Consider the following 27,487-nt stretch of genomic DNA (forward strand, 5'->3'; position numbering starts at 1 on the left):
CTGAACATGAGCCACACTGGTGTACAACATGGAAAGCACATTGCCAAATCCAGTAGCTCTTCTATAGGCGAAAACTATTGGCTTTGCCAATGCATATTTATTCATGCAGCCCTGCCAAGTATCATGCATCTTGAGATTGCCAAGTCCTGAAGTACGGTAGAACCTTTGTGTTCCAGTTTCTCACTTTGCTCGATAAGCTTCAAGTAGTGTTTATCTAAGACCACAAGGTGGCGCTGGTGTAGAACGGCAGGTATAGGATTCTCGAGATTTTACGATATGTGTATGGTTCCCTCTTCTTGATCTCATGATTTTGCTTTCAAGAAAGTGTCACTCATAGTCGTTGAAATGCCACTCATAATTACACTGAAATTATTAAAAAAATGTCAAACATGGCAATCTGAAACTTTGGCAACTATGTTCATGTAATTGGTGACCTTGTTTTTGATGACGCTTCATTCATAAACATCCGTATGCCAATTGGTATATTTATTCGTTCTACATTTTGAATGCTTGTTCGCACATAGCCAGTAGATGGCGGTCATTCTTCAATATGTATAGTTTTATTTTTCCTCCAAATTGAAATCCACCACCAAGGCCATCAGGATTACCTAGGCCACCCGCAGGAACAATAATCAAAATGTGGAATTATTCCATCAGTTGGTTCGAGCTCCATTCAAGATTTTTTAAATCAGAATATTGGTAACTATTATTTTTTATATGTTGTTTGACCTGTACCTCGAGGTTTAGCGGGAGGCCTTCCAGTTTTGAACTGAACGTTTTGTGTGTTCTGCCTAATACGTCCTTTGGGTCTATTGCTCCCAGCTTCTTGAAATTCATACCATGAAGCTTCGTCTAGCTGTTTTGTACGTCTTCTAGAAGAGTGAAGCACTTGCCTTCATCTATATAAAGTGATATAGAACGTATAGTTATTAGCCCCCTTGGCTACTCTCTCATTTTTGAATTAGTAATACTTCAGCTAACAACGCTTTCTGCGTATTAAAAAAAACAAAAAACTTTTCATTTAAAACTGAGCAAATCCACTCCAATGTGGATGTCCCTAGCGGTAGGATGTATGCCAGGCAAATCACCGTTAAAGTCTCCATTGCATATTATGTCATTTTTTGGGCTAGGTGACGCAGTTGTGTTGTACTGTGGCTGTTTTGTTGCATTCTGTTTGAGTGTTTGGTTCTGTTGTGTTCTATTACGTTGTTTCATTATTTTTCTCTGTATTATGTTAGTTCCTTATGTTCTAGAATTACTTTAGAGATGTCAACAAATGGTGCTACATTTCCAGACGAAAGTGCAATTTCCTTTAAAGTTGAAGTGGCAAGCAACCACTTAACATTGTTTAAGGTAAAATATCGCATCTCCATTTCTGTGGCAGAGACCTGTCTTAATTTATGTGGTAAACTCTAAAGGTTTAGGGCCAGATTTACAAAACTTCTGTGTTAGGGTTGTGCCACTTTTGTAGTGTAGCTCGATGCAAAATCCAGTTTGGCATTTACTAAGCCATGCAAAGTTGATTTGCATGGCTTTACATGGCTTAGTAAATAGAAAGAAATACAACACATTGCATAGCGCTGTCTTGTGTTACTTTGCATAGATTAGGCATTACAGGGGTGGAGCACGGGTGTATCTGTGCATCCACCCAGGTATTTTTATGAAACCCAGATTTACAAGTACTTGTAAGCCTGAATTTGCACCAAAATGGTGAGCCTACACAACAGAGGCATAATGAGGCGAAATATCTTCACTTCTTCTCGTTACTTCCGCCTTCCATCGGTGCTGCATTCTGCAGCACACAAGGAAAGAGGAGTATGTCTCTAAGAAATGTTTTTGTGCATGAAGGTATCCCTTTCTGTAGAGAACAATCCTGCAAATAACACAGAATCATTGCACCTTTGCTCAAGGATGTCTGCGTTGGTGCTAGGTAGCCAAAAGTGTGCCAGCACATATGTGGGGTTGTACAGTGCAGTATCCTGGTAACTATAGCTCTATTCTGGCCTCTCCCATCCACCCAACTCAGTGCTTCAACTTGCCTTGCTGTGCTGTGTTGGGTAACCCATCTTCCTACCTAGGTCCAGGCCTAGAGGTGGGAGTAAATGCAAGTTACTCAATGTAGTGATTCTAATATATCTTGGATATAGTCTTTATTTCTGTAGATGTCCAGACCTCTTTTATTTTCTTGAACCCTTTGATAATATGTCTGGCTGTAGAGTAAAGCACTATCATTATTTCCAGTATTAATACAATAACTTGATGTTTTGCAAGTAGATAGAAAGAAACGTAAAATGCCTTCAAAAGGGGCAGGTTAGGCCCAAATATTTCAAGGGGCAATGGAAACGACCACACACATCCTAATATTAAATGCTGTCCACTCTTAATTTGATATACATTTTTTCTTTAACACCAAAGACGCCAATCTTTCAAACATTAGAGCAAATCTGTAGAGGTGCAGTACAGGGGTGCATGCAAACATATATATGTTACATGGAACATGTACTTGTGATGGAGAGTGTGGTCTGTGATACAGCCAATGGTCTGTTGTGCAGTAAGTTAGAGCAGCTTATTAGACAGTCATGGTAGGTGGCTATTCATTTTCAATCTCTTTACCAGGCATTTTTGAGACATTGGTCCTGAAAAAAGTCACACATGAAAATAAAAACAGTTTTTGGCAATGATTTAAACAAATTAGTTTATCAGATAATCTTAAACTTTCTGTAAGATCTAAGGCTAAGGCAGTTAATATACTAACTTGTGAATGTCTTGTTTTATTTTTTACTTTTGTGCGTTATTCACTATTACACCCCATTAACCTGAACTTCCCTTAATGTTTACCTTTCTGGGAATTTCACTTGCTTTATAGCGGTATGGCGCTTCTAATGTTTGAACTGAGCCTTGTTAAGAATATTAAGAATGCTGTTTGCTAGTGCGGCAGGGTGCTGGGGCTTCTTGATTCTCTGGTTCTGCATTTGAGAAGGAGCTATGGGATAGTTGTCAGCTGGGCTAGTGGCCTCTTCTCAAAGGCTTATTAGGCACTAGGGCAAGTTGACGGGGGTATACTTTACTATACTTAACCCCCTTTCTTGGACAAAGGCTGCATATTTTATGTGTGTGTAAAATTTAATTAACCCCACCATGCCTATTAATTTTCTCCCGCCTTTCTGAAATACAGGAGATGTTTCTTGTCACCTCCAGAGGCGAGTCGGTTGCTGTTAAGCCTCATGTCCCGACTTTGCCCAAGAATGCAGTGAATTTCTAGGCATCTTGCCTTGCCTAATGTTTGAGGTTTACTTAGTAGCCTCCCTGGTTTCGCTTAAGGGCTAGGGAGAGTTATGTCCACACCCAAATCCCTTGCCCTAAGGTCAGGGGTAAAAAAGAAGCACTTTCATCCCCCCCACTATGTCCAAGTGCAGGTTGGTGGGAGGTGGAACACCCTTGGCATTGAACAAGAGCAGGGGGTTGCTTTCCCAAGGGTGAGAGGGTAAAAAAAGATAAAGAAGACGGTAGCTCATGGATGCTTAGTGCCTTTTGCTCTGTCCAAAGACTCTACTATGCTCTGCTTTGCCGAAGAAGAGGTAGTGCATTTTTGGTTACTTATCTACTATGTCTTGCCCCAGGGGTGGCTTTAGCGCTGGTGGCACGCGGTGTGACAGTCTTTGTTGGCACCCCCCAATGACCATCTGTGTCACAGATTCCCTTACCGTCACCCTTTAACAGTGCCCCTCAAGTCTCCATAACCACTCTCTCTTGGTGCATTTACTTAGTTTTATAGTGCCGCTCACACTAGTGGAGGGTGTCAGAGCACTTTACATCACACACACATTACACAGAGACAATCATCATATGTGTGTAAATAAGTGTATAGGAAATGTTACATAAGACAGAGGACTACATGGTGTAGAAGTCACATGTCATCCATACTGGTAAGCAGTATAGTTTAAGAGTTCTTGGTCTGTAAAAACACAAACTTAGGGCCTCATTTACAAGACCTTTGCGCCAACGTTGTGTCATTTTTTTTAACACAGCTGTGGCACAAGCAGTTCTCTACACAGCTCCACATTTACCAACGGACGCATTAAGCTCAATGTGTCAGTTTGTAAAGCCTTGCATCACATTATACCTGTGCCAGGTATAATATATTCAAGGTAGGCGCTCCCACGGGAAAAGCTACGCAGAACTGATGCAATAAAATTTACAACATATCACTGCATCATTCTGAGACTTCACTGCATCAGAATTTTATCACCTGCTCAGAGGGGGCGTGAAACTTACGCAGGACTTCTCTCAATGAGGGCCTCCTGGCATTGCTGGAGTAGTGTCATTTTTTTACGCGAGTCCAGCAATGCATGAGTTTAGCACCACAGATGCTTCAGAATTCTCAACGTATCTGTGAACATGTGTGCCGAAGAGCTCTGTATTCTAAATACAGCACATCCATGGCTTTGTTAGGGCTTCGTAGGGCAGCGCAAGAAATCTGACACATCATAGCTGATGCGTCAAATTTTTGTAAAGGAGGCCCTGAGAATTTAAAATGTGACACCATGGTTGGGGCTTCTTTTTTGATTGCTACACAAATTAACCATTCTTTTGAACATTAGGACAATGAAAGGCTGGGGAATAAATCATGATGCTCTAACGTATACCTTGAAAATGATCTCTCTGACAAAAGCAGTAACCTACTGACCTATTCACATTATACATACTTTGTGACCTTCATGTAGACGTTCTTTGCAGCAGGCATAGTAACCCTCTGCTTTACTTTACTATGTGTCAAAACTTCAACTAGACAAAACTCTAGTATCTCTCCAGAAAGAACTTTAGTCACCTGAGTTATCTTGACATTTTTACTGCTGCCTGAAAACTGCTGAAGGCAAGGAATGCAGCAGCAGGTGCTTTTAATACCATAATACGCCTAGCCCCCCTACCCAAAGTCAGCACCTAGTGCAGTGGCACAAGTTGCACCACCCTACAGTGGGTCCTGTCTCGCCAAAGGGAGAGGGGGTAATAAGTTGATGCATGGGGCAGCTTTGAGAACAGGGCAACCTACTTGTGTTTCCTAATGGCAGGGGATGCACAATAATATTTAAGCCCTTCACCGTCCCCTGACTTGCCCACTAGTGAGGGGTTAGCATTTGTTTACCCCTCCTCTAAGGTTTACAAATACCTGTAGGATTGTTTTTTAGCACACCCCCCACCCTTCTTGGCCATGGAAAGAATTTGTCATTGGGAACCATAAACTCCCCTGCCATACCCAGGGGTGTGGCTTTGTCCTTACCTCACCTGTCTTGCCAAAAGATGAGGGAGGGCTGAATTGAAGGCTTTTGGGCAGCTTCCATTCCTTGTGTGCATTTGTGAACAGGGCAGCAGCAAGAGGGTAATGCTATGTTACACATTTAGAAAAATAAGGATGAAGGAAGAATGAATGAGCTCCAAGCTGTTTCTTTGCCCTAACTGCAGGTTACCAAAAGGAAAGTGGCACAGTTGGTAATTGGCCTGGGCCCCGCTCCTTACTGTGATGGTGAAGGAGTGCCATAACTACTCACAGCCATCTTGATGCCTTGTTTACAAATGCTCAAAGGGCATCAGGGCTGCTTCTCATCAAACCTTGCTGTTGGGCGGAGGGCAGGGTGGTTATAAGAAGCCAAAAACACATTAGGAAGACCTGGGGTGATAGAACCTTTACTGTGTGCTTGGAAATGTGAGGGAAGCGTCTAAAAACAGCCACCTCCTTGAGCAAGGAAGGGATGTTGAAGAAATCCTCCAGAACGTGCAGCCTCCCTCCTTTTATCAAGGTGGGGGTAAACAAAAATTCCATTATTTGGCAATATGGGGTAACTTAACAAGAATCTATTAGCATTGGCCAAGACAGGATGTTGGACCATTTCTTCCTGCATTCGAACAATGCAGGTGTGGTTCAGGAATCTAACAAACAGTTCCTGCCTTTGGCTAAGAGGGGTACTGTTGGATCTATGTCTCAATATCAAGTGACGAAAAAACTTCCTCCCATAAGATTGTCTCAGAATATTGAGAAGTTAGAAATAGTTATAGTTACTGGTATTGATATTGTGGTAGTCGATGCTCTGGACACAAAGTTATTGATATAGGCATGATATTTTAAACTCAATATTGTGGGAGAGCGTTGGGCAGCACCTCAAATGCATTTACACATTACAAATAATTGATAGCACTGAGACAGTGAGCTGCCTTCTGTTAAATTATTAAATTATGACCCCCCCCACTCATGGGGAAGGCAGAGGCATCACTTACTTTCCCCGGTAATTAGGAGAGGTTAGGGAGTTGTGCAAATAACCTACCCACCCTTGAGCAGAGCGAATGTTTTTATTTTGTAAACAGCATGGGACACATATTTATTAAAGTGTGAGAACAGAAAACTAGTCATGTATTTTATTCATATGACCCTAAATGCCTTTGTAACGTTCCAGTTTATCAGCAATGAAGGGTAAAATTAGTTTTCAGAAGAATCCAGGAAAACATCTGCTTGAACCAGTTGCAACTAATATGTTGTCCGAGGATTTCCAATTTTAGAGTAGTATAGATTTTGACACCGGGAATGCTTTTAAATAGATTTAATTTAATGAGGAGATGAAAGTAAACAGAAGTCATGCTGTTTATTAACAACACCTCCTTTTGGACCCCTTTATGGTGACCAGAGGAGTATGGTTCTCTTCCGATACCAGTTAAGAAGGTTAGAATCCTTGGTGTCTGAACTGACAACATGTTAACTTTGAGTAGCATTAATAGTGTCATTTCGTCAGCATTTTATATTTTACGCATTATAACAAAAATTGCAAAAATGTCTGCCATTTGACCTGTGAAAGACAGTTGTAATTGCACTAATCCTGTCTAGAGTAGATTACTGTAATGGCTTTTTTCAAAATCTTCAGAATCTTCTGCAAAACTCAGCAGCTCGGCTGCTAATGAAGGTCCCGAGATTTCATTCAGTCTTACATGCTGTTAGAAGGCTACATTGGCTTCTGGTTAGGAAGCGGATTATTTTGTTGGCCCATTTGTATTGCCTTCTAGGCGCCCCAGGGTCTGGGGCCTATATATCTGAAGGATAGATTCAGATGGTATCATCCTGGCAGGTCACATCGATCAAGCTCTGGAAGGAATCTGGAAGTCCTCCCTACAGGTTATCCTCCTGGGGAGGCAGAAGTTTTATTATTATGTATATTGCTCATGACTGGAACCATCTTCTGATGGATTTGGAAGAGGCCATTTCTATATAAAGTTTCAGGAAATCACTGAAAATCTGGTTGTTTAAGCATGATTAGTTGCATAAGCTGTTAATCACTGGTCACTGGTAAGTGCCAAGACACCTCCTGGTATAATTTGCGCTCTAAAAATCTAAATCTAATCTAATGTAACCTAAGACAATCAGGGATCCAGAGCAATGTTTATTCCTATGATCAAAGAAGTTCTTTCCAGTACAGCTTTACAAAGTTCGGCAGCCACCTTACCATCCACCAATATATGAGATAGGCTGGTAGCGATTTGCATCTCCAAAAAGTTGTGTCTTCTTTCAATCCAAGCTTGGACAACTTCAGAGGTGGGTAATATTTGTGCATAATGTGTGACTGGGAATATTGATGGCAGGATGTTGAACGGTCAGGGTCACAATATTGTGACCAGAACAGTGAGGTAAAAATAACGAAGAGTTAAGGGCACAGAGGAGGTGTCTTAACTCAACATCTATGTGCCTTGAAGTATCTCTTTCTGTATCTCTCTCTCTCAGTATCTATCTCTCTCTCTCAGTATCTATCTCTCTCTCTCTCTCTCTCTCTCTCTCTCTATATATATATATATATATATATATATATATATATAGTCTACCTAATGGCAGTCGCCATTAGGTAATTATAGTTAGGACCTTGATACTATATGAAAAGCGTTTATTCACTTGTCTATATCTTTGACGCCTCTTGACGAATTTTCACAAAACTTTTCAAAAACAATTGCCAATCCTGTCAGCTGGTTCCTGGAAAGGTTCGGGGTGATCCATCCACAGGGGTCAAGAAAACAGGGGAGTCCCAAAACATGTTTTCCCCATTCATTTTTTGCACAGCGATAGCACAAAAACTACTGGATGGAATTACACCAAATTTAGCAGGAAGGTAGGTCTTAGTCCAGAAAGAGTGCTTTTTTGTAGTGTAATTCCATTTAGTAGTTTCTGAGAAATTAAGGTGAAAACCCATTTGCATGTCTAGGAGCACGAAGGATTCACGACCCCTATTGACCTCGTGCAGAGATCCGATTGGCTGATAACACTTCAACAACAGAAATGCTGTCAGCCATCTTGGGAATCGGCTTCAGCCCTGGGACCGGCACTTCCCTGGGGCTTATTTTTTTGTATGTGGGTTTGGAGGGGGGCTGTGGCTCCTCCACTGCCCTGGGGAATGCCACTTTCCCAGGGTGTTGAGTTAATATTAGGTGGGGGCTTGTGGCCCTCCCACGCCCCAGGGACCACCACCCCGGGGCAAAATGCATTGTATTTATGGGGGGCAGCGCTACCCCCGTTGCCTTGGGGACCACCACCTTCTGAGGCAAATTGGTGCCAATGAGACCTCCAAGCCCCAGGGACCACCCCCCCCCGGGGCTATCTTCACATTGGAGGGGTCTGCATGGCTGCATGGCCCTCCTCATGGAGCCACAGATGGCCCTGGGGACCGCCACTCCCCAGGGCTGGCTGCTGCTATGTGCAAGTGTGTCCACCCAGGGACATATCTGTTTGCTGTGGCTTGGTTGCAGTGCTGCAGCCAAGTCACAGCAAACACTGCTGTTTGACAGCGGGACCTTTAAAGAGATTAACTGCTTCAGCAAGCACGAAGCTGCTGTCAAAGCAGCTCCGTGCTCGCTGAAGCATTTTCACTGCAGGGGTAGCCTTAAGCCTAAAGGGTTCCCCTGCAGTGTCAGGTAGATTGTAAAGTGCATTTTATAAAACTTTAAAAAAATTAAATAAAGGGCTAACAAAAAAACAAAAAAAAGCACTGTGACTCAGTGTGATGGTCACAGACCTTCACACTGAGCTTTAGGGTTTTGAGTCCAGCTGGACTCAGTTAAAATTTTTTTAATAAAAAAAGAATATTATATTTAAAAAAAAATCTTTTTTGATTTTAAATTGGAAACAAATAACAAGTATATCAGACATCAAAGATTAAAAAACTCTGGGCCTGATTTTGACCCTGGCGGACGGCGGAGGCCGTCCGCCAAGGTACCGCCGCTGAATGACCGCACCGCAGTCAAAAGACCGCGGCGGCCATTTAGACATTTCCTCTGGGCCGGCGGGCGCTCTCCAAAAGAGCGCCCGCCGGCCCAGAGGAAATGCCCCTGCAACGAGGACGCCGGCTCAGAATTGAGCCGCCGTAGTTGCAGGGGTGCGACGGGTGCAGTTTGCACCCGTCGCATATTTCAGTGTCTGCTTAGCAGACACTGAAATACTTTGCGGGGCCCTCTTACGGGGGCCCCTGCCGTGCCCATGCCATTGGCATGGGCACGGCAGGGGCCCCCAGGGGCCCCGCGGCACCCCCTACCGCCATCCTGTTCCTGGCGGGCGAACCGCCAGGAACAGGATGGCGGTAGGGGGTGTCAGAATCCCCCATGGCGGCGCAGCAAGCTGCGCCGCCATGGGGGATTCTAAGGGCAGCGGTAAACCGGCGGGAGACCGCCGGTTTGCCTCTTCTGACCGCGGCTGAACCGCCGCGGTCAGAATGCCCTGCAGGGCACCGCCGGCCTGTCGGCGGTGCTCCCGCCGACCCTGGCCCCGGCGGTCTTAGACCGCCGGGGTCAGAATGACCCCCTCTGTCTGTCTCCCTCTGACTTTCTTTCGCTCTCACACCCCTACTCAGACATTTACTCACCCACTCCAAGACCCTCTCAGACACTCACGCACCCACTCACAGACCCATTCAGACCCTCATGCACTCACTCAGACCCACTCAGTTACGTACCCACTGACACCCCCACTAATACCATCACACACCCACTCAAAGACCCACTGACACCCTGATGCACCCACTCACAGACCAGCGCGCAGACTGACACCCCCAGTAAAACACTGATGTACGCACTCTCATACCCAGACGGACAATCTGACAGCCATTCTCACCCCCAGATACACCCTCTCAAACCTATTTTCACACCCAGAGAAGCCACGGCCAATTCCTGCCGCACATGGCCAAAGTGCGGTGCTCATCGTGGTTTGGAGTGGTTAGGGGGTGTCGGCCGCAGGGTCTGGCTTCAGGCCAAGTCTTGGAGGCAACCTCCCTCGCGCAGAGGTGAAGGCTATACACAGTGCAAAGTTGTGTGCTTTTAAGGGGTTGGCTTCAGGGCCTGGCATGGTCAACCACCACTGTGTGCTGCTGTGTTTGGATTAAGGTATAGTAGTTAAAATTACTATACGTTAAAAAAAACATAGAAAGTCACTTAAAAAAATTAAAGTTTACACGGACATTATAGTCAGGCTCAGATTTTAACCGTACCAAACCATAGAGATTCACCAGTTATTTTTAGAGTTACCTTGAGCAACTATAACTTGTGCCCTTGCCATACACTGCCAATTACCTCTGCACTGCAAATTACAGCAATCATGCCATCTTTCATAAACCCTACTCAAATCGCAACCACAGTTCTTGTTCTGGCTAGGGTGAAACACAAGCAAATGACATATTAACCAGTGCTTAACCTCCTAGTAGCTTGGAACAAAAGCAGTCAGACCCAACTTAAAGGCAATGCATGATGTATTTATGGAGCACTTCAAACAGGTTTACAGCAAAAACGCAACACAAGAAACATCTTGTACCAATGTAAAAATAAAATAGAGCACAAATGATTAGATTATTTGAGACCCAAACAACAAACATCCAACCAGTAGAACCAGAAATAATAAATTTTAAAGATTTAAGTAAAATCACAGAGGCCAACTGTGGTTATACTGTGACCCTTCAATATTCTGTCTTTGATATTTCTTACCACAATCGTAAATAACAGTTTGTTGCTATGTGCTAAAATAAGATTTATTTTTAAAATGTTAGATGTTAATAGTTCACAGTTACTAGATATATGTTTATGTTTCTTTACTTGGATAGACATATTTTCATATTTAGAGGACAGAAAACAGACTACATTTCAAATGTGTACATGCAATGCATGCCACTCACAAAGATGGCCGCGCAGGAACAAAGAAAATAGTTCCTTATACATATCTGGGCTGATTGGGGAGTGAGTTTCTCCTTAAGTGTCTGACAGGCAATGTGGATTCCTGTATCCATGGCCTGCTACACGGAAAGACAGACTGGTGGCTCTTGGCCAGTGAGCACTACAGAAGGCATGCAATCCTTCTGTGGGATGATACATCATATAAAACGTGTTCAGTCAAGCAATGGCTGAGGGGAACTGACAGCAAGTGACCATAGGCAGAAGGGGGCTGATTAAAAGCCCATCTCTTTGTACATTTTGTATTGATGACGTAATCTCTGGCAGGAAGCTAATCTGTCTAGTTAGTACTAAAAGACTTTGAGGCCAGGATACAATAATTATTCAAATTTGAAAGGACTCAATGAGTTTAATGTATTACTTTTTCAAAAAAGATGAAGAAGAGTAGATATGATAGCCCTAAGCATATATGTAACTGGAAGTAAAAACAGAAAGGAAATATCTTACTGTCTGAAAATAGCAGCATCCAAAAGATAGTTAAAAAGTAGAAAAAAGTCCTGACGCTAGGAACGTAAGTCTTATCATCAGAGAAGGTAATGTCTTAAATAGCTTACCTAGCTTTGTGAATAATCCTATGATGTGTTTGGAAGCTTATTACCAAAGGCACTAAACATTTGTTATAGAGCAGGACACACAACATGACAATTTAAAGTTCCTTTTCTATTCAGCAGTCATCTTTTCCTATAATTAGATAGCGCATCCAGGGCCAGAAATTCCATGGCTGAAGGCTTATTTGATGAGTTATTTAGTGTTGTAGTTGGGAACTTAGGGCCAGATTTAAGAAGGCATAGCGCCATTCTAATGACACATTAGCGTCATTTTTCTGATGCTAATGTGGCGTTAGATGGCCAAAACCACTGCACTATATTTACAAAGTAACTTTGTAACCCTTTGCACTACATTATGCCTGCGCCAGCCATAATATATGCAAAGGGGGTGTTCCCCCCTTAGGGGCGCCAAAAAAATGGTGCTCTTTGTATCATTTTTTTCGGCACTTTTAACACCTGCGCTGAGCAGGCTTTAAAAGGAGGCTCCCATTGGTTACATTAGGCCTCTGGGTACTTTGCAGGATTAGCATCAACATTTTTTATGCTAATCCTGCAAAGCACTGAACTAGCGTCAAACATTCTGACGCTAGTTTCTAACTACTGCCATGGTGCACCATATATTACATATGGCGCACACATGGTGGCATTGGGGGGGTGCTAAGGGACGCAAGGAAAGTGGCGCTGTACTAGTTGCAGCGCCACTTTTCATAAATATGCCTCTTAGTGTCAGTTTATGTAATATCTTAAAAAATTATTCAATAAAACGTTTATTTTAAAATATGGTTCTGAGATATATCTGCAATCAGAATGTGATGCCTAGTTACAGATATAATCATGAACACTATACGGTATATGTTTGTAATGTAAATTCTTTTTGTAACAGGACTTCTGTTTTCGCACTGTAAGTGAGGTTCGATTTTTGCACTCACCCTTTTATTGACATCCAAATAGCAATAGTAATTAGTTTCATGAGGAAGACCCCCAGCTGGGGTAGGGCATGCCCTATGCCGCTGACTTGGTGACCTATCCATGGAAACTGTGCTGTGTTACAAGACATGACTGAAATTAGGATTGTGCCAAAATACTTCTGTAATGAGGAACTTAGTGGCAGGTAAACACAACTACACTGTAGAGCCTCCGGTAGCTTGAAATCGTCCTGTCTGTGTCACCTGATAACGCGTCCAGCCCTTGTAAATTACCTGTACCTGGACACATCGGAGGTTGGTGAACCTTTTAGCCGAGTTGGGCTCTCCTCATCCTGGAATAGTCGGATCACTTAAATCAATAATCAATAACTATTGTAATCGATAGCCAATGCTCAGTTAATGGATCAAAATAACTCATTAGGAACCAATAATAGTTGGTAATTCGACGCACCATGACCTTTCAGTCATGAATAACCACACCAGTTTATTAAAAGTTAATGAATTTATTTCCCTATATTAACAAAGCTAGCACAATGTATATAAGTCTCAAAACCAAATGATATATGTATACGAACGTTACTAGCTGTCCATAGCGGCGGAAGAAACGCAATCTACGCAAAATCTGAATTATGATACATTCAGTTATGGCAATACAAATCACTAATATGAGTAATTGAATTTGACTAATTGCATACATCGGTCAGCATAACAAGATTTAAATTCAACATGGTGCGTCAAGTGCATACCTCGACTAACCTCTAATTAGCATTGGCATGTGGGGCTTCATGCAAAACGAATTTAGTCAACACAAATTTGGAAAACGTCTAGCTTGGGCCCTATAAAATTAGCAGTTGGTACCTAAAAGGAAAAAAAACACAATGCATAATACAATTATCCTTTCATAATTACCAATTACAATCAGCATTCAAGAAAGTCTTCGTCCTTCAGGTACCGGTTCGATCAGCATGGTGCAGATTTCAAAGGGGCAGATTTCCTTGCAGCAGCAAGGAGAAAGGGGCAAAGTTACAGCATGGGCAAGACGGGGCAAATTAAAGTTAAAGTCTCTAGGGTGAGAATTCTTTAAAGTCTCTTTCTCTGCGACAGAGAAAAGGGCATCAAGATGTCGTCTAAGATGGCGTCTGGCATTTGGCTTCAAAGATGGCATCAAGGAAAATGGCTGACTTCTCTTTGTCCAGTGGGTTTAAGTAAGGAACATTCCAAATTCTGCAAGGTCTTCCATTGGAGGGTTCATAGGGTGGCTTCAAATTGACCAATGAAAAATTTATTTCTACTAGTACTCATTTATGCATACATTGTCCTTAGAGCCTTGGAACACAAGTTGCAACATGGCTTTCCAATTATTTTGGTATCTGTACCCTCATTGTCCGCACCTGCAGAGGCTGACCTTGCTTCAAAGGGGATGAAACTGGCCTAGTACGAGACCTTGGAGATAAGTGTATTAGTCATCTCTGCTGGAAAAATACAACTTTAAGCAAGAATATATGGTACATTAGTTCAAGGAAAAGCCACGCAGTTAGAATTTGAGACCAGGCAACTAGGCCAAAGCCTCTACTAAATTTAAGCTAAGCATAAAACAATTTCAACAAGAAATCATGGCACACATTTGCAATTATGACGGATTAATACATTTTTCAATTCTCCATGATTAATAAAGCTTGTTTATAATATTGGCGAACTACTCCGAGGGCACAATTTCCCTCGTACATTTTTTTTTTTACTAAAATCACACTACATTATACGATTTTGGTTACATGATATATGAATATATGTAAGACCCTCTTTTCTGCGTCATCACACCATATGTACTCTTGAGGTACGTAGAAGGAAAAACTGCTCTTTCTATTTATTAGTCACACATATTTTCTGTGGTGGACCACTGATGAGTGAGAAACATATATGTAGATTAACATTACTGCGCAGGAGTGAGTGAATATGGCAACCTATATAGCCTCACAGCTGTTTTAGCTACAATTTGGTCATTGCATTTCCAGACAGAAAGGGTTACTGGAGAATTATGTTCTTAGCCCGTTTACAAGTCATGGGTCAGTGTTCCTGTCTATAATGGCCACAGCCTCATGAACCTAAGTCAACTGTTAGATCTTTTGATTTTCTGTAATGCTACGCTGACTGCTCAGTGTCTCACTAGACTAAACCTTTTTAACTTTCCTAGAACACTGTGCTTTATAATAAGGTAGTGAGCGCATAGAAGACTACACTCAGAAGCCTTCCAAGTGAGGACCGGAGTCCGCCAGGTTTGTTTGCTCTTGCCTTTTCTCTTCCTGGTGGCGATAGTCTAGATCATGAAGACATCCACAGCAAGGAGAAGAAAATGGATCCATTGGATAATTTGGATGCAGCTCGATGACCTGGACTTTGTGGGCAACTTGTCCCTGCTCTCCCATACCCATCTGCGTATGCAATAGAAGACCAACAATGTGTTAGCTACCTCAGCACAAATTGGCTTCAACATCCACTTGTGAATAAACTAACATTTTGAGGGCTAGCAAGGCCAACACAACTGCATGCTTTTGCAGGTGATGCACTGGAAGACGTTGAAGCCTTCACCTAGCTAAGCAGTATCATAGACAAGCAGGGCAGTACAGACGTCAAGGCAAGAATCAGCAAAGCAAGGGCTGCCTTGATTCAGCTAAAGAAGATCTGGAGCTTGAAGGACCTAACGCTGAAAACCAAGATCAAGCTTTTTAACACACAATGTAAAATTGGTCCTTATGTATGGAGTAGAAACTTGGAAGGCAAAAGTGACCACCACTAGCAAAGTTCAGACCTTCATCAACACCTGTCTGAGGAAAATCCTCCAAATCTGCTGGGCAAACACCATCAGCAACAACAACCTATGGCATCAGACTTTTTACTGCTCATACAGTAACCATGAAAAGACAAAGGGGCTAGATATGTCACACCCTCTGTAAGCCCGCATCAAACACCGCCAGGCAAGCTCTGACTAGGAACCTTCAAGTGAAAAGGAAAAAAGGAAGGCCAGAAACACCTGCTGGCGATGCCTTGAGGCTTACTGCAAGAGGATGGATTACATCTGGAGTAAGATTGAAAGAAAAGCCCAGGAGAGAGATGAATAGAGAGTCCTGGTTGATGGCCTATCCCCCAGGATGATTAGTAGGCATAAGTAAGTAAGCAAGTAAGAACTCTATGCTAAGATTTTGTAATATCTCTTTGCCCAAATAAAATTATAATGCATCAGAAATACTGTGCCAGAAAGTATGGCCACTAAAATTCAAATTGCCAATTTGTTATTTTGGGAGTAAATACGCTTCTATTGGTTTTAATAATGTGAATTTCAGTATTGCTTTATTTAGACATTGTGCTAGTAATCATTGCCCCCCCCCAGAAATTGCACTATTGATGGTTGCATTAGAAATTATTTGCTCTTAAATATTTTCCAGTGAATTCATTCTACCAGTAATTGTTGCATAATGCACATAGTTGCTCTAGTGGTCCATGCCCTTTGCAGATCTGCTTATCAGCATAACCACAATAGGCATTATGGTGGTTACCACCACACAAATTTATCTGGAATCATTAGCACTTGCAAATATTGTGTGTTGGACTTTTTTCCTTACGCAGGGTCATCCCCAGTCTTTTTGCCTCCTTCCTCCTGGTTTTTCTGACCTCTCGCTGTTGGCTGTAGGACTCTGAGCACTTTATCACTGCTGACCAGTGCTAAAGTGCAGGTGCTGTCCCATCTAAAGTGGGTATGATTGGCTTATACCTAATTGGCATATTTAATTTATCTATAAGTCCCTTGTACAGTGCTATCTCAATACCTAGGGCCTGTAAATTAAATACTACGAGTGGGCCTGCAGCGCTGCTTGCGCCACCCACTGAAGTAGACTTTCAAACCTGTCTCAGGCCTGAAAGCCACAGGGACCTGGCATCTAAATATACTTGCCAGGCCCAGAACTCCCCTATTACTACATGTAAGTCACCCCTAAGGTACGCACTAACTAGCCCTATGGGCAGGGTGCCATGTATGTAGAAAGGCAGGGCATATGCCAGGTTGCGTGGCCTGTCCTGGTAGTGACAAACAGCCTAACTTGGTGTCTCACTGCTGTGAGTGCTGTCTTCTCATAGGATTGCATTAGAAATGCCCTGCCTTATGTGTACGGGGTATTGTCTGATTTATGAGGGGTAGCGTAGGCGTGCTTGGTATGGTTCTGATGGTGATAATAAATGCTGCGTACTGATGTGGGTGTATTTTTTATTACTATCACAGAAATGCCACTTCTAGAAAGTGCACATTTATCTGTGCTTATGACTGTGGTGTTTTGCAGCTTGACTCCAATCCACGCCTGGGCAGAGTGACAGTTGGGGCTTTGTGCATACTTTTCAGACAGCCTGTACACAGTGAGGGTGGTGGTGTCACAGAAGTGCATCTGCATACTGAATAGTCTTCCTGGGCTGAGAGAAGGGAGAGGCGGGGCACACCTACATTTGTAAAGGCTGTGCCCTGGCCTCACACAATAGGGTCGTTAACCCCCCACTGATGTTTGGAGCGTGTGCTGAAAGGAGAGAGGGGGCACTTCCAGAACCAGTTGTAACTGGCTGGAACCTCCTCTCCCTACCATTGCAAAACATTGTAAGGACTGAGTATAAGTATAGGGGAATTCTCCACTCAATTTTGAGACTCTTTGAACATCATGGAACTGGACATAGAAATGCTGGAATGACTCACCAGGGACCGCCATGGACTGCTGCTGCTGTGCTGACTTGTGACCTGCTTGGTCACTGTAAAGGACTTGCCACTTGCTGCCTTTCCCTTGTGCTGGCCTGTTGCTTGGCCACTCCACCTGTGGGCTTTTTCCTGAACTTTTGCTCCCCAGGGTCAGGGTGCTGTGGCCCCTGACCCCTGCATTTACCCTGAAGCACGAGGGGTGCTTCACTTTGCCCATGAGCCAAGCGCTTGAGAAAACGCTTCTTTAAGGGGTTTTCTTAGCGCCTGGCAGCGCTCCCCCTCACTGGTGCTTAGCACCCTCCAAAGCGCTATTTCCTAATCACTAATCGATAATCACCGCCGCAGCCCGGGGGAAGTTGCTGGCTTGAGCGCGAGCGAGCACTCTGTCCTGTGCCCCCAGGGCACCAGGAGAAGTCTTTGTTATTACCCTTGGAGCTCGAGCACTCCTGTCGTGCCCCTGGGGAGAATCGTGTTCTGTAGAGCGCCCCCTGGGCACTGGCAGGCATCAACTTTGGTGCCTGCCTCTTCTTCGACTACCGAGAGGGCTGCGCCTACAACTGGACTCCGGGGGGGGGGGTCAGGGAGACCAGATCCTCGGGGTCTGCACACGTTCCCAACATGTCCACCACTAGACAGCTCCAAAACTCTGATAGAAAAATCACAGAGCCTGAGAGAGTCCAAGTGGGGGAAAAGGGGATTAGGATGGGAACAGCTGGGAAGGAGACCTGTATGAAGCAAAAGGTTAAACCACACAATATTAAGATTTTAACACATTGATTTTCACTTGACTATGATTCTAAGCATTGTCATACTGTAACCATGGATAACTTAAGAAAGGACTATAACTAGGCCTCAAGACATCTCGGTACCTGGGAAGGAATCAAGAATGGTGAATACAACTTTTCATATGAACTTTTCATGAAATCTCACATATTGTCTAGGAATATAAGGACCTTCTAGAATTATGTTTTCAGAACAAACATTGTCTTTTTACATGAGGACAAAAAGTAATCTGAACATTCCCTGTAAAACAATAAGAATTGTACTAAGTACTTAATATGCACATATAATGTAACATCTTGAATTTTAACACCTTTGCAGAAAATTCAAAAGCCCTGGATAGTTGTGTGCACTTCAGGAAACACTACACATCAAAGTTTTAATTGCCATGAAATGATCGCGCACACTGTAAGCGATCTGAACACCTAGGTTTAAATGCGGGAAATGAATCGCGCACACTGTTGATTCCAAAAAAGTATATGCAAATGCCATGAAATGATTGCGCACTCTGTAAGCGATCTGAACATCAAGATTTGAATGCGGGAATAAATCGCGCATCTTGCTGATTCCAACAAGAATATGCAAATGCCATGAAATGATCGTGCACTCTGTAAGCGATCTGAACATCAAGGTTTAAATGCGGGAATGGATCGCGCACACTGCCGATTCCAACAGGTATATGCAAATGCCATGAAATGATCACGCACTCTGTAAGTGATCTGAAACATCAAGATTTAAATGCGGGAATGAATCGCGCGTCTTGCCGATTCGAATGCCACCATGCAAATGCCAAGAAATGGTCACGCACAATAATTATCAAGGGTTAAATGCAAGGAATGAATTGCGCCTCTTGCCGATTCGAATGCCACCATGCAAATGCCAAGAAACGGTATTGCACAATGAGTATCAGGAGTTAAATGCAAGGAATAAATCGTGCATCTTGCCGATTCGAATGCCACCATGCAAATGCCAAGAAATGGTCGCGCACAATGATTATCAAGAGTTAAATCCAAGGAATGAATTGCGCGTCTTGACGATTCGAATGCCACCATGCAAATGCCAAGAAATGGTAGCGCACAATGAGTATCAAGAGTTAAATGCAAGGAATGAATCGCGCATCTTGCCGATTCGATAGTCAATATGCAAATATCAAGAAATGGTCGCGCACACTGTTGCCGACCCGAGTCTCAAAGGTCAAATGACAAGAATGAACTGTGCGTCTTGCCGATTCGAATATCAACATGTAAATGCCAGAAACCACGAGCACATTCACACACACAAGGAAAAATCTTTCAACATGAAAACTAGGCCCAGAAACTCGAATGCCTTTGAAAACGGGGTCGGGGCCCAGCCCGACCTCCGTCTTACCGCCCTGTTCAAGGATCACCAATACAATGAAGGGCAAGGCCTGGAAAGGTCAAAGTAGGCCTCTGGAACAGGAGCTCAGGAAGTTGCTGCTGCTCTGCACTGGGACCTCTGATTAGTGAGCATGTGGAGCTGGGCTGGCTCCCTTATATAGAGTCTGGCCCAGCCCACAAACCACACCCAGTCATGCTGCAGGGAAAGCTTCTAGAAGGTCCTAGAAAGAGACCACGCCCTAACACACTCAGTAACCCTGCAGCAATACATTGCAAATGAACAGTTATTGCAAACATCATTAATAGTGTTTTTCAAGGTTAAAGTCTGCAATGCAAAAGGTTAACATATTGCATATAAATACAATGCATGAATTAGGTCCTTGCATAAAGGTTGGGTTTTTGCATTTTAGTCGCCCGTAGAGCGCACACTGCCCTGATGTTGACAGGGGGGAAGGATACCTCATCGGAGGTTCCCTCTGGCCCCAATGAGGCCGTCCTGCTGTTTCCTGGACTGAGAGTGGGGCGAAAGCCTCACCAGAGGCCCCCTGCACTGCCGGTCCCTCGCGTGGCCCTTGTGTGGGCCAGTTTGGATCTCTTGGCTCCCCCCTTCGTGGAGGGCCAGTCAGGGCCCACGGGGGCCCTACAACGTTCGCAGGTCCCAGGAGGGGCCCGCCCTCGAATCGGAGGGGGTGCGTGGCACCCCCCAATCAATAAGAGTATTGGGTGACCTTGGCCCCCCACATGAGGGCTGGTGGAGGCCTGGGGGGGCCCCCCCATGATCACGGGCCCCAGGAGGGGCACGTCAGTAGTGCAGAGGGGGTGCGTGCCGCCCCCCTCTTCCCCAGAATTTTAAGGAGGCCCCCACATTGCGCAGAGGAGCGCCTGGGGCCCCTTTCTTCTTTGTCTTCTAGGCACTGGAGGTGCCTTCATCACCAGACCAGGTACTTTCAAAGGGAATATATATATCAGAAGTTCTTATTAGAGACTTTATTGTATTATATGTTGCCTACTTGTGTTATGATGATTTTATACATGCGTGCAAATGTTTCTTTTATGGACATGCTTGCTAATATGTTTTTCTAACTTGCCATATGTTTCCTAAAGTTCCTGCTATGGGCATTTTATGATATTCTTAGGACAAGTGCTTTGGTGTAATAGTGTTTCCTGACTAATGCTTATGTTGAGGAATACTGAGTAACCTGTGTGTTATGTGTAACTACTGCTAGTTTGCAGAGTAACTAATGTGTATCGTTCTGACAGCTGCTAAGGTAGCAGGATAGTACAGATATGTGATGTTTGGTCTGATAATTGCGTTGTGTACAAAACAGTATATTTTCATATAATCTGGTGTTGTGTTTCCTTTGTGGTGGGGATATTGTGTCACGTGTGTTGTGTGTGTTGTGCATACGCTTTACACATTGCCTCTGGGATAAGCCTGACTGCTCGTGCCAAGCTACCAAGGGGGTGAGCAGGGGTTATCTTGGATGTGTAACTCCCTTGCCCTGACTAGAGGGGGTAGGTTCTGCCTGGCTTAGGTGCATACCCTAGCCAACCAGAAACCCCATTTCTAACATTGTGGTGTTGGTCATGCTTCCCTGCAGAAATGCCAGCAACTGCTGCTCTTTCACAAACTGTGCAAAGTCTGATTACTCTCTTCAAACATAATTGCAAAGATAATTTCTGCACACATTGTACCAGCAAATGATGGAGATCATTCCTTTCAAGTGGTTACAGCTGCGTCATTGGTGGTCCTGAAGGGAGAGGCAGGAGAAAGCGGGGATTCTTATGGGCTCTGTGCTGTCCACACAGCCCCAACTCTTCATGGCTGTGTAGTTTCAGTACCATCTCCTACACGTACTCCAATGGCCTACAGTCAGTAGTAGGCAAGTGGAGGCATTGAGTGAGCACATACTGGTAAAATGTAGTGACTGCAAGAGTTGGTGCAGGTAAGAGGCACACTTATTGAGACACTGCTTCTGCCTGTTCATCTGCTCCCTCTTGCCGATTTATCATGCCAGTGTCTAAAGCCAGAACTTCTCTCCAATGAAAAGATGATATTATGCCTCCTAGAGGCTGACGGTGTTGTTTGGTGCATTGAGTGCTCGCTGCTGAAGCATGCAGTATTAGGTAGGTCACAAGATGGAATGCTTACAGGGCCACCTCAGCATCCCATTCTTTAGTTGCTGGTGAACTAGGTACTAGTAACAAGTTATAACTGCCAGTGGCAGCTGAAGCATAGTATGAAGCACTTTGTAAAAATAAAACCTTCTGATTATTGTGTTCCTCTTTACAAACCCCCATATGCAGTCATAGCATTCTGTCTATATACCAGAATCTTTCTACATTTCCTCTTGCTTCCTTCCTCTAATTTTTACATCGATACAGAAGTAAGGTGAAGCTTGAATGGTGATGCATACTAAATCAATCTTTGAAGTCATTTAAGAAGTGCATCGAAGTATTTTGGTGAAGCTCAAGCACCATAAAAGGCTCTGGGGCATATTTACAAGCCCCTTGCGCCACCCTAGCGCTGCCATAACGCCATTTTTTTAGGCTAAGGCGGCGTTAAGCTGTCTTTTCTGCCATGCCATATTTACAAAGTGGCACAATACTTGCATTGCCGCCACCTTGCATCAGGCATAATATATGCAACGGAGGCGTTCTGGTGCAGGGAGGCCCGAAAAAGGGGAGCAGTGAAATATACAATATTTCACTGTGCCATTTTTCCATCATTTTTAACGTCTGCTTAAAGCAGGCATTAAAATGACACACCTATTATATTCAATTGGCCTCCCTGTGCTTTGCTACACTAGCGTCAACATTTGGGACGCTAGTGTAGCAAAGTACCACAATAGTATAAAATTTTTTGCTGCTCTTGTAACAACTGCCATGTAAATACAGCGCAACCATGGTGTTGTTAGGTGCTGGTGTGCAAGAAAAGTGGCACATCATCTATGATGCGTCACTTTCTTGTAAATATGCCACTTTGTCTGATGATATATCTGCTACATCAGAGATGAAGTTACAATAACTGCTTTATGTTTTTTAAAGTCTGGCTCCACAGTGCACTGCCTATTAACCTAAAGTTACAATCCTTTAAAATATGCCTATGGAGTAGACTTTGGGTCCACCTAAGGAGTATTACTCTGTCACCTCATACTGTTGGCTGTTTGGTGTATTACTGTGCATTAGACTCCCATCTATGGAGTGCATGCATTTGAATACATGCAATACAGTTTTATATCTCAAAGATACACTACATGTTAAATTATTTCTCTAAAAATGCATTGTATACAGAAAACAACTGTTTTTGTTCTGTTTCTTTTGTCTGCATCAGGTTTTCTTTATTTTTTCAGTTAAGGCTCAAACTGCAAGCTAGACTTATTGCCCTTGCCAAAGCATGTTGTCCAATTTTGCACTAATGATGCATGAAGTAAATTGAGTGAAAATAAATGAAAAAATAAACAGGGTTATTTTAATTGCCAAAGTGTCAAGTCTCATGTTGTCTCTCTCTTTTCTTAGAGGAGGGACAGGAACTGTGGCTCTGTGGCCAGTTCTTTAGTCTGGCTGACATATCCCTGGCTGTCACTTTGCACCGACTGAAGTTTCTTGGATTCGCAAGAAGAAACTGGGGCAATGGAAAACGCCCGAACTTGGAAAACTATTATGAACGAATCCTGAAGCGAAAAACCTTTCGGCGAGTTCTAGGGAATGTAAACAACATCTTAATATCTGCTGTGCTACCAACTGCATTCCGCGTGGCAAAAAAGAGGGCCCCGACCATCGTGGGCACAACGGTCATGGCAGCCACGGTGGCAGGCGTGGGGTATCTACTGTACTTGTGCATGAGGAAAAGACTTTCCACCTTTGTATCATCCTTTAGAGCGAAACAACATTATTTCTAGTACATTTTATTTAGTTTAATAACAATCGCACTGTATTACCATTTCTAAAATTGCATAATGTATAAAGGTACACAAGCTATGAAACACAAAACACGAAAAACCACCCAGTTACCAAACTAAATAATTAAAATTGTTCACAAAGTTGATTTACATTTAACTCGTACGTGGTGTGACACAGGTTTTTGCTCAACGAAATGGTAAAATGCTTTATGTTGTGCAACCATGGCATTTTAAATTCACACCTTTTACGTGTTTTCTTCTTTTCCTGAATCATACACTTCCCGATCATGTACACATGACAACGTTGTATATCAGTCATCTATCAAGGGTCTTCTCTGAATTAAGATGTAGGCAGGTATTAACTGAGAAACGAAACACGTTTCAGCAGATCAGCATGTCAATACTTTCAACAAAAATCCTTTTGCAGTTTTTATGGGGGTTTGAGGCTTACCAGCGAGAAATATGTTTAATTCACTTTCATTTAACAAAGGTTCACAAATTTTATAAACCAGAAATCATGATATTATGGGCCATATTTATACTTTTTGACGAAAAAATGCGCTATCGCAGTTTTGCGCCAAAAAGATTAGCGCCGGCTAACGCCATTCTGAAGCACCATGCGGGCGCCGAATTTATTGAATGGCGTTAACCGGCGCTAGCAGACCGGCGCTGCCTGGTGTGCGTGGAAAAAAACCACGTACACCAGGCAGCGCCGGCGTTGGGGAAAATGGCGTTAGGGCGTCTTAAAATGGGGCAAGTCAGGTTGAGGCAAAAAAATCGCCTCCACCCGATTTGCGCCATTTTTAACGACGCCCAGATGCCATTTACATGACTCCTGTCTTAGTAAAGACAGGAGTCATGCCCCCTTGCCCAATGGCCATGCCCAGGGGACTTGTGTCCCCTGGGCATGGTCATTGGGCATTGTGGCATGTAGGGGGGCACAAATCAGGCCCCCCTATGCCAAAAAAAATAAAATAAAAAAAATTATACTTACCTGAACTTACCTGAATGTCCCTGGGATGGGTCCCTCCATCCTTGGGTGTCCTCCTGGGATGGGCAAGGGTGGCAGGGGGGTCCCTGGGGGCATGGGAGGGCAGCTGTGGGCTCATTTTGAGCCCACAGGTCCCTTAACGCCTGCCCTGACCCAGGCGTTAAAAAGAGGCGCAAATGCGGGGTTTTTTGCCCCGCCCACTCCCGGGCGTGATTTTTGCCCGGGAGTATAAATACGACGCATTTGCGTTGCAGTCATTTTTTTAGACGGGAACGCCTACCTTGCATCTCATTAACGCAAGGAAGGCGTTCACGCAAAAAAATTACGCTCATTCCTCATACTTTGGCGCTAGACACGTCTAACGCCAAAGTATAAATATGGCGTTAGTTTTGCGCCGAATTTGCGTCGAAAAAAACTACGCAAATTCGGCGCAAACGGAGTATAAATATGCCCCTATATTCATTGAATTGGATTTTTGAAGAGCGGTAGCTGGATTGAACTATGCCAATCAAGAAAAAAATGAACATAATAATTCAGTACATAGGCCCATATTTACAAGAGAATGATGCAGCGTGGCACCGCAAGCCAGCTTGTGGTGCTATGCAATTCGGAAAGTTCAGGGATGCATCGTATTTAGAGAAATTTGACGCATCCCTGTATGTTCCTCTGCGCTGGTGCACAATTGGCTGCCTAACTGCAATGGTGCAAGGGTACCTGCATTACTGGGATGATTGTTTACGTGCAGGAAAGTATACCTTCCTGCCATAAAAAAAATCATTAATAGTATTTTCCTCCTTTTATGTGTACTGCAGAATTCAGCACACAGAGAAAGAGCAAAAATTGAGGAGAAATAAAGGTATTTCTCCTTCTTGCATCACCTTTACGCCATTCCTGGGTGGCTTAGGAATCTGACACATTTCCAGGTTTACAAAACCTTCTAAATCTGGAAATGCCTCAGATTTCCTGGGTGTTGCGTGGCAACACCCACAGCAAGATCAATTGAACGCCCTTTCACATAGTTATGCATGAAAGGGGGCCATATTTACAAGGCCATGAAAAGCCGTGCAAGGTGGCTTTACCTGGCCTTGTAAATATGCGCTACAGGAGCATCCCAATAGTGACACCATGGCATTGGTATTGGTGTTGTAAATATGGCCCATAGTGTTAACAAACAAACGTACAACTTTTTTTCCTTTTTTTCTGCTTGTGTAGGCCAAAAACTGTATCAAAACCCACCTAAGGTTCAGTTTAAAACCCGACAACAGGGTGTTTGGAAGTGCAGCAATAGTGTCAGATTTCTGCAGACTGTCAGCTATAGAAGTTGAAAGAGTGAAAAAGGAGCCACTACCCTTCTGCATTGAAAATGTGTTATGCTTTCTAAGTTGTTGCAGCTGCTTGCACTCGCCTTGTCTAATCTCAAAAAGTGTTTCATTGACTTTGATGTTAGTGTCACGTTTTTCTTTTCAGGATGTGCCTGTTATAGTCTATTTATTATGGACTGTTATGTGACAGAATCACAGTAAAATAAAATAAATTATGTTGAAACAATAACGAGCACATATGAATTTCCACATACTTTTTGGTAATTTGTTCTTAAATCCAAAGGCAGCAATCTAATTCAGACCTACCCTATTAGGAAGAAGGTACTGAAAACACGTTTGTTAAATAAATGCATGAGTTTCTGTAGCCTTCTCTTTTTCATCAATCAGATGAATTGAACGGACACGTCTCTCCCTCCAATGGCTGAGCTGAATATCTTGTACTGAGTTAAGGTCCACTGTTTACCTTTATTTTTTATTTTTTTGTAACACGAGCATAGTCCAAGAACACTAGAGGACTTTACAACAGAACCATACTTTTTTGGGCCTAGGGATATTAAGCAATTAGACTTGAATGAGCCAAACCTGAGATCTGAAACTAGTTCTCTATGGCCCATATTTATACTTTCTGACGCAAACTGTGCCAATGCAGTTTTGCGTCAAAAAGTTTAATGCCGGCTAACGCCATTTCTTTGCGCCGCTGGGGCGTGAAATTTATACTTTGAAGCTCGGTGGCGCAAACCACTGGTTAGAGTCATTTTTTTTTACTCTTAGAAATGCGCCACGTCGTAAAGAAAAACTACTTTAATGCGGCAAAAATGGCTTTTATCCGGTTTACGATGTTGCAAACCAGATACATGCCTTTTGTTGACGCAATTGCGTCAAAAAGCGGCGCAAAGACAGCAAAATGTGCAAAGGAGAGCCAAAATGGATCCCAGAAGCTATGAGAGACCCTAGGGAGATGACAACCAACCAGGAACCAGCCAGTGGGACCCACACAAGATCCAGGAGAGGGAGAAGAAGAAAAGGAAGTGTCTGTTCAGTGCAGAGGAGCAGGAAATACTGGTGAAAGAGGTGACGGAACACCAGCAACAACGTTTTGTCATCTCTAAATTGCCAATTAGTAGGAGAGAGGCAATTTGGCAACAAATTGTTGACAAGATAAACAGTGTGGCAGAAGAACGGAGAACAGTCATCCAGTGCAAAAAACGCTGGTGTGACTGCAAGCGCAGGACCAAGGAAAAGAAGGCAAGCAACAGGAAGGCATCACTGCAGACTGGAGGTGGGAGTCCATCACCTCAGGAGGCCCTGGACCACATGGAGGAGATGGTGGCAGCCGTCATCCCAGAGGAGATCATCACAGGGATTCAAGGACAGGACAGCACAGACTACCAGGAGACAACACAGATGCAGGGTAAGTGGCATGGGGAACTAAAATTCCTAATTGTTAACTGCAACCGGGGGAGGGGGGAGCATACCTACTACACAATGCATGTAAGTCATGATAATCAGGGAGTGGGAAGGGCAAAGGGGCACAGCACGGGGCATGAGCTGTGCAGGGCAAACCTGGGGCACAGCACAACACTACACCAACAACCTTTGCATTGGGGTATGCTGCCATGCCAAGGATGTTGGAAAAGCAAAGCCAGTCTAGGAGGGTAGGGTACAACGTAAAACTGGCATGCTGTCACACGACAGC

At 43.6% G+C, this 27,487-nt stretch overlaps 1 protein-coding gene across 1 annotated transcript in view; it reads left to right on the forward strand.

The window, feature by feature from the left end:
• The window catches only part of GDAP1 (ganglioside induced differentiation associated protein 1), a 74,478-nt gene extending 48,324 nt beyond the window's left edge, over positions 1–26,154 (forward strand). Inside the window, exon 6 of the mRNA XM_069220370.1 lies at positions 23,096–26,154. Coding sequence (XP_069076471.1) covers positions 23,096–23,478 — 383 coding nt within the window. The 3' untranslated portion in view covers positions 23,479–26,154. The remainder of the gene's footprint in view (positions 1–23,095) is intronic.
• The last annotated feature ends 1,333 nt before the right edge of the window (positions 26,155–27,487 follow it).

Source organism: Pleurodeles waltl, chromosome 2_2, assembly GCF_031143425.1.
Source record: "Pleurodeles waltl isolate 20211129_DDA chromosome 2_2, aPleWal1.hap1.20221129, whole genome shotgun sequence".
Taxonomy (NCBI): domain Eukaryota; kingdom Metazoa; phylum Chordata; class Amphibia; order Caudata; family Salamandridae; genus Pleurodeles; species Pleurodeles waltl.